Source organism: Trichechus manatus, unplaced genomic scaffold, assembly GCF_000243295.1.
Source record: "Trichechus manatus latirostris isolate Lorelei unplaced genomic scaffold, TriManLat1.0 scaffold00122, whole genome shotgun sequence".
Taxonomy (NCBI): Eukaryota; Metazoa; Chordata; class Mammalia; order Sirenia; family Trichechidae; genus Trichechus; species Trichechus manatus.
In genome coordinates this window covers 3098996-3107313 of record NW_004444058.1, presented here as the reverse complement: position 1 = coordinate 3107313, position 8318 = coordinate 3098996, and the positions used below count along the sequence as shown (strand labels likewise).

Here is an 8318-nt window from a genome sequence, read left to right as displayed (position 1 = left end):
GGCAGGGCGGCTCCTCGCGACGCTCTACGGTCGCCGCCCCGCCTCGCGCGCGTCATTGGCTCAGCCTGCGGGGCGGCCGGGCTCTGCCTGGCCGCGATTGGCTTTGTGGCCTGCCCGTCAGCGTCGCCCCTGACGGCGACACCGGGAATCGGCGCGAGCGGGGGCGGGCTCGTTACCCAGGGGGCTCCGCGGCGCCTCGGGCTAGGTGGCCCCAACCAGGAAGCCGCGCGTTTTTGGAGATCTAGACGCGACCGCGCGCCGGGATCCGCGCTCGTTCAGCCAGTAGGGCCCCCGTCAGCACTGAGACCCAGCTATGCGGAAGCTCGCGCGTTCCCACCCCGGCTGGCAGAGCGGGGCGGGGCGGGGCCGTCCAGGCGGGTGGGTTCCGTCTTGACTGGGCCAACCCCCAACCTGCCGTCCCGAGACGGCCGTCCCTCCCTGTCTAGACGGGCTGTGTTCCGGGAAGCTGCGTCCTAGTTGTGAAGAGCACGGTAGAGGGGTGGGTAGATGGTGGAAGTGTGGTGATGCCTCTCTCGCAGGAGGTTGACAGGTGCTTGGTAAATCGCCCAAGTCTGGGGAGACTTGACCTAGCAGCTCAAACAATGCCACATGTGATCCAATTTTTCCTCTCCACCTTCCGTGGGCAAGCTAGTTTGAGTCCACCCACCTCCCTTGTTCTCAGCACACCATACAGGAAAGGAGAAGGAAGTCCTCTCCTCCGGAAGTCCGAGCAATCATCTTGTTTCTTCTCGGCCTTACATGGGTTGCTTGTCCGTTACCTGGACAGTGATTGGGCAGAGTGGGAAAAGCTGCTGGCTCCAGTCAGGTCCAGGCCTGGAGTTGGGGGCAGGGCCACTGATGCCTGCCTGCACCGGGGAAAACGTGGATCCTGGGCCTGAAGGGGGGCAGCCTACAGCCCCAACTTCCTTCACTGAGATGAAACACAGAAGAGAAGTTCAGTCCCTGCCAAAGGGCTCTGTTTTCCACCCAGCTGTCTGCTCCCTGACCTTGTACTGATGACTGTGCAATGAGTGCTTGTGTGCTGCCAGCATCACCCTCAGTGCCAGGAAACCACAGAGCTCAACTCAGCCCCTGGGGCCCCCGGCCTCCAGCCTCCAAATGCGCACAGCGTGGGGACGTTGTGTACATGGGGACAAGGACCAGGAGGAGGGTCGCTTAGGTCTGAGCCAAGGTGGTTGCAGTGTGGGTGGAGACGTAGAGGTCCATGGACCGGTCAGTGTGCGGTGGGAGGTGGTGCTGAGTCTGAGGAGGGACCCACAATGGGGTCCTGGTGACTGCTGGCAAAGGTGAGGAAGGTGTTGTCGCCCACAGTGGAGCCCCTGACCAGTGGGCAGACATCGGAGCTGCTGGACAAGCAGTCTTGGAGCTTGGGGAGTTGGCTTTGGCAGGAGACGTGAGGGAGCCAGTGAGTAAGCATGTGGAGGCCCAAGCCCTGGGGACAGGACCTCACAGGGCAAAGGGAGGCAGCCACGATGTCACAGACTGTGGAAAGGGCAAGTGCCACAAGGAGTGACTGTTCCCTGGGATCAAAGGCTGCTCAGAAGCAAGAGGCCAGGGCTGGAGTGTGTGGGATCTAGGCTTTGGTAAGAGCAGCCTAAGGGATGGTGGACCAACTGCCAGACCAGAGGACAGGAGGCAGCAAGGGGCCAGTCACTTGGCAGAGAAAGAGAGCAGGCCATGGTAGCAAAGGGGGACACAGACAAAGGGGGGTTCATGACACGAGAGGCCAAGGTCCCGGCTTCAGACCATGGTGAGGGCCTGACCCTGTGTGGGGAGAGGTGAGGTGTGGACACCTCTGCACAGAGATGCTCTGAGGTCACCGCAGTCAAGAGGTGGACAGGAGGGCAGGCAGCATGAGGAGGATAGGTAGGCCATTCCCACTGGGAAGCTTATTGAGAAGAGATTCCAGGCTGGACTTCATGAGGTGTCTCAGGGAGGGGAACTAACCTGCCTGCTGTGGGAGGGCAGGACATCCAGGTGAGAGGTGGAGGGGGCTCTGCAGATGAACTAAGGCTAGCATGACTAAAGAGCAGGCCACAGGGTCCCTGCTACAAACACCAGGAAGGGGGGCGGGGTGAGAAATAGGGGTGAGGCCCAAGCACAGGAGTAAGGAACCCACCTGGGGGAACTTGGCAAAGACAGATAGTGCTGGGCATCAGAGCCCAGGCAGTGCATCCTGGGGGTGGCAGGGGATGCCTGACATAAGCCCGGATGCAGGTCCAGGAACTGGGAAGCTGGATGCAGTGTGGGCCACCTTATGCCCTGGAGGAGAAGTGATGTCTGTGTTTATAGGCTTGGTGTAAACCCCCCACCTACAGAAGATGATCTAAGATTCCAAGGGAGGAAGCAGCATGCTCAGGTGGCATCCTACAACCTGGGACCTAGAGGGTACCACTGGGCAAGTACATCCCCAAGTGAGCACACCCCAGGGCCAGGGCACTCCCAAGGTGAGTATACACACCTACCAAGGTGGAACACCAGCCCCCACCAGGCCAGGGCACCTGAGGCAATTGCACCCCTTGGGGTGCCCTGTTTACTGGATGCAAGAAACACAACTTGCAAAGCAGACCACCATACAAGCTTTATCTTTATGATCTATATAAGACAGGTCTGTGAACCTGTCCCAACAGGAAGGAAGACAAGACCTTTCTCTCACACTTGCTAATAAAACATAAACATTTGTAAATTGACTTACAAACTCTCGGCTAGACTTACTTCTCCTATTTTAGTCGTTAGGACCATCAGGAGAAAAACATCTTCTAAGTCACACAATGGCGAGCAGGACCTCAGCGGTAGTGCACCACACGGGAGAACACACCTTCTGGCTCCTTCCCATCCCCCAAGGCAGCAGCAAATCCCTCCTCTCGCCTCCTTTTGGCCAAAGCCGCCAAAGATTTAAAAGTCTTTGGTTCATAGATGGCCAGGTCCGCAAGCACTTTCCTGTTGAGCTCCACTTGGCACTGGGAGAGAAGACAGCGGTCAGGGTCAGTAGTGCATAGTCAGGGACGGACAGTGGTCAGAGTCAGAAGCATGCTTGGGCAAACTGAGTACAACCCCACACAGTGGCCCCTCACACGGGCATACTCTGTATGGCACATCAACAACATGCTCACACAGGAGTGGGGGCAGGTCCTGAGGAGGACAGGGGTGGGAGGCCCACCAGGCTGAGCCGTGCAAGGGCACTGAGGAAGCTGTGGGACGTGAGGAGGAGGCCAAGGCCAGGATCTGGTCGTGGGGCCAGCCTGGACATGGAGACCTCATTCAGGGTTCACAGTTATCACCTAGAACAGAGACTGCTGGCCTAAGGTAATTCCTAAATTAAGCCAGAAGGGAAGATCACAGCCCCTATTTTACAAACGTTGAGAGTGAGACCCAGACAAAGTGTGCGCAAGGCCTACACAGCAGAAGGCGGAGGGAAGGCGCATTCCCGCAAGGGCACTGAGCTGAGTCACCTACCAGGTAAAACTGTCAGTTACTTCAGAAAGCAACTGCCAGAAGTCTAAGGACAGGAAAAGGGGATGTCTTCATCCACTAAATACAGCTAGGGGAGGACAGGGTGGCCCTGGCTTCCCACCTGGGACCTGTGAGCCCTAGAACAGAGTCCTCTCCATTCTTAAGCGTCTGTCCCCATCAATAACATGGGACATCGTACCTAAGCATAACATGAAAGATCTTTGTAATGTGCCAAAGGTGGTGCCTGGTTAGACACACAGGACAATACCGGCCCCATAACTTTTTAAGAAAACATGTTAAATGTACACAAAAGCACAGGGAATCCAGCTATTACCCAGACTCAACAAATACCATAGCTTTGCCATACTTGCTCAGTCTATCCCTTCCTCACAGCAAGTCTCCCTGTTTTGATTGTATGTATTTCAACTTCACTAAATTCTGCAGTGCTTTATCTGCAGTGCTAAAACTCTGAAGTTAAACTTTAAAGTTAGAGTCAAGTTTTTCTGTCCTTCCTCTTATGGGGAAACTCCAGGCTCACAGCTGCCCCACGTGCCACCAGCAGGGCAGGAAAGAAACAGAGTTGTGAGCCCTGAGCCTGCCAGTCCCCACCAACTGCAGAAGCAGCATTAGGGCATACCCCGCAGCTCTGCCTGCCGGTCTGACCAGCTGGACTCACGCCAGATGCGACAGTTTCTGCAGACATCCAGCCCTGTCACAGGGGCTCCATCCTCACCATACCTTAATTAAATTTCCAATGAAGGCCGGGTACTTCAGGCCATGCTCCTGGGAAGCAGCTGTGATCCGATTGATCCAAAGCTGAAATAAGAAACCATACAGGTATCTAAGAACTAGTTGTGTATGTTACATGCACAGCTCCCCAGCAAAGACCCTATAGAACTAAAATATATTTTTGTAAAAGTAAATATTAAAGTGTTTTCTACTCAAGCAAAGGTTGATACTCTTCATCCAAACACAAGCTTCATCTCCAAATCTAAGTAGGGAATCTTCTCACTGTAAGATGCTGCATTGACTCAACAGACTTTTTGAGCAAACATTAAGTGCCATGCCACAGTCTAACAAAGGATCCATGTGGATGAGTAATTACAGCCACCAAGATGAAAGCTAAGAGAGGAAGGACAAAGTACCCAAGTAGAAGCTTCGGGGAGTGAACAAGCTTAAGGGAAGAGGCTGGGAAAGTCCTTGGCAGAGGACCTCACAGACAGAGAATGGGGGTCTCTTCTAAGCACTGCAAACATGGCCTGCACGCTGTGGCCTGGGTGAGGCTAGTGGGAGCCAAGGAAAGATCTGGAAGGCCATGGCCCCAAGGCACATTTAGAAGTTAGACAAGAAGGATGGGAAAAGGCAAGTCAACATGCTACTCGGTGGCTGGGACACAGCACAATGGAGTTTCTGAGGGATCACGGGCATGCACCCCAGCGTTCTGGGTCCTGGTCTATTAAACAGGGCGGTCTCTGAGGGTACTCTCTCTTTTAAGCTGTGTGTTACTCTTGCATCTTTAGACACTGTCCAAGTCCCTCGTAGGTGACTGGCAGGGTTTTCCAGAGTTTTGGTTTTTACCCCGAGTGCTATGAGAAGCCACCAAAGCGTTTTACACAGCAGAGAGATGTGAGCTGTAAAGGGTAGTGGTTGGAATGAAGCAGGGAGACTGGCAAGCAGGCTCTGACTGTGACCCAGGTGAGATGGTGGTGGCTGGGAGCAGGGTGGTGGCAGTGGGATAGTGAGGAAAGGTGGGATTCTTGCTAGCTGATATGCCATCTGTGGGGCAAACAGAATTTGCCTGGGCTTTGGATGTGAGGTGTGAGAGAAACAAAGGCGTCGAGGATAATGCTCAGGTTTTTGACTCCAGCAAACGGAAGGTTGGAGAAGACATTCCCTGGGGAGGGCCCAGTGATCTGGGGGGAACACCAGGAGTTTCGCTCTCAGATGCCCAGGGCAGAGACTGCATCCTGGAATTAAGAGAGAGGCCATTCTGCCCTGCAGCGACAGTGGTCCCACTGGAGTGGAGACGAAAGGGGCTGAGGGGCAGCCGGGCTCTGCTGGGTCCACCAGGGATCCACGCTTACTGTCCTCATGTTCCTCTTCTTCAATCTTCGTGCTTTCGTACATTTCACAAAGGCTCTAATCACAGCTCTGGCTGCCAACCTGTAGCACCGATTCTTCCTTCCCCGGAAGTGCTGGGTGAAAAAAACAGGAAACGGGGTTTGCTCGTGGGGCCTGCATCAGTGAGCCATGGGCTTCCTGGGCCCCGTCTGCGTGCCACTATGCGGCACGGGTGTGCCCAGTGGCTGGCGCGCCGGGTGGGGAAGCTACCCAGTGGGCACAGAGAGGCAAGCGGCAGATTGTGCGGGCAAGCACTCACCCGGGCGTGCTTCAGCACCTCCTGGACCCGCCAGTAGCGGTCAGTGAGGCGGCTTCGCAGCCACAGCTGTGTCGTGAGGAAGACCATGGCACCCACGGACCAGCGTTCGGGAGTCAGCAAAGCACACACCGCGCCGCCATATTGAAGGGGGCGGAAGCGGTGGCTGCGCGCGAGCACTTCCGGGTCAGGTCAAGGCCGGACGAGGACTTCCGGGGCGTCGCGCGTGCGCCTTGCGCGTGGGTCCCTACAAACATCTTACAGACCGCGAGCTCTCGAGAACTGAGCTTGTCTTGTCCAGGCTCCCGCCGTAGATTCAGTAAATCCCTTGGAGGTCCTACTTAGGCCGGACGCTAGCTGCTGGGATGCGACCATGAACAAAACAGCATCTCTGCCGCGCGGAGGGGTTGTTGTTAGGTACTGTGGTGTCGGTTGCGACTCATAGCGACCCCATATACCACGAAACGAAACACTGCCCGGTCCTGCGCCATCGTCACCATCGTTGCTATGTTTGAGCCCATTGTTGTTGCAACCATTGTGTCAGTCCATGATGACACAGTATGATGTGTCAGCATTACTAAGCATGATGCTCTTCTCCAGGTCCCTCCTGACCTGAAAACCTGTCCAAACTATGTGAGACTTCGTCATCCTCCCTTCCAAGGCGCACTCTGGCTGTACCTGAGTTAACTCTATAGATAGTGATGCGTGCTGTGGAAAAAATAAAGCGAGGAAACGCAAATGTTCATGAACTAATCAGTGGATAAACAAAATGTAGTGTATCCATGCAATGGAATATTTACTCGGCCATAAAAAGGAATGAAGTTAGGATATATGCGAAAAGACAGAGGAACCTTGAGAACATGCCACTTGAAAAAAGCCAGAGACAAAAAGCCACATAAGATTCCGTTTATATGAAATGTCCAGAATAGGCTAGGGAGAGGGGTATTGGGGAGTGATTGCTAATGGGTAGGGTTTCTTTTGGGGGTGATGAAAATGTTAACTTGATAAAGGTGATTGCACAACACGGTGAATATAATTAATGCGGACACTGAATTGTACACTTTAAAATGGTAAGTTTTCACTGGTCTCACCCAGTCTGGAACAAGGGAAAATGAAGAAAACCAAAGACACAAGGGAAAGATTAGTCCAAAGGACTAATGGACCACAACTACCACGGCCTCCACCAGACTGAGTCCAGCACAACTAGATGGTGCCTGGCTACCACCACCAACTGCTCTGACAGGGATTACAATAGAGGGTCCTGGACAGAGTGGGAGAAAAATGTAGAACAAAATTCTAACTCACAAAAAAAGATCAGACTTACTGGTCTGACAGAGACAGGAGAAATCCCTAGAGTATGGCCCCTGGACACATTTTCACTCAGTACTGAAGTCACTCTTGAGCTTCACCCTTCAGGCAAAGATTAGACCGACCCATAAAACAAAACAAGACTAAATGGGTACACCAATCCAGGGACAAGGATGAGAAGGCAGGAGGGGACAGGAAAGCTGGCAACAGGGAACCCAAGGTCAAGAAGGGGAGTATTTGACAACTGTGGTGTTGGCAACCAATATCACAAAACAGTATGTGTATTGTTTAATGAGAAACTAATTGTGTAAACCTTCATCTAGAGCACAATAAAAAAATAAAAAATGGTAAATTTTGTATTTATGTTACAATAAATAATAAAGCAGGAGAGCAAGTGAGGGTGTGCAATTTCTTTGGAACTTCTTATTTAGATATAATTTTCAATCACAGAATAGCTGCAAGACCTAGTACAAGGAACTCCAGAATACTCTGCCCAAAGGCACCAACTGTTTACATCTTGTTTCATTTGTTTTATTCTCTCTAATACTCCTTACCAAAATGCAGTTTACATTTTGTTCCTTTTTTTTTTTATCATTTTCTGTATAAATATTTATAAACACATGTGCAATGCAGTGAATTACTTAGTATGGCCCTTCTAGCCATAGTCCTAACTCTCACCAAATGACTGGGTGAGACTATGCAAATGAGGTGCTAATGGCCTACCAAGGGGATTGGACAGCTTGCTAATAATGCCAATAAGGTACATGGCACCCTTGTGAGAGAGGGACCATGCAAATAAGGTATATGGAACCCTAACGAGGGAATTGGTCAGTTTTGCCATCCTGCTAGGCATAAAATGAGCCATCCCAGAGGCGAGAAGGGGGGATATTACTACCATCAAGAAAAAGACGGGAGCAGAGTGTGTTCTTTGGACCCAGGTTTCCTGCACTGGGAACCTCCAAGACCCAGGCGACACAGAAAAAGAGCTGTAACATGAAGACAACAAGAGACAATGGCAAGAAGCACTGGCAGAGAACGGGTGGCAGCAGAGGCAGCAGAACCAGGAAGCCAGCAGGAGATGATGGGTTTCCCGGCCAACAGAGCGAGAAAGCTGAGTGCCTTTCGGTAGGAAGCTTGCTGGTGGAGTGGGGTGCCTCCG

General features: G+C 52.8%; 1 protein-coding gene across 1 annotated transcript; it reads right to left on the bottom strand.

Moving 5' to 3' along the window:
- Nucleotides 1-2510: 2510 nt before the first annotated feature.
- MRPL20 (mitochondrial ribosomal protein L20) lies at nt 2511-6015 on the bottom strand. Its single transcript, XM_004384466.2, has 4 exons — nt 5855-6015; nt 5559-5669; nt 4213-4290; nt 2511-2981 (listed from the first exon to the last, which is right to left on the bottom strand). The coding sequence occupies exons 1-4, from the start codon at nt 5939-5941 to the stop codon at nt 2808-2810; spliced, it is 450 nt and encodes a 149-aa protein (XP_004384523.1). The 5' UTR covers nt 5942-6015; the 3' UTR covers nt 2511-2807.
- Nucleotides 6016-8318: the final 2303 nt, after the last annotated feature.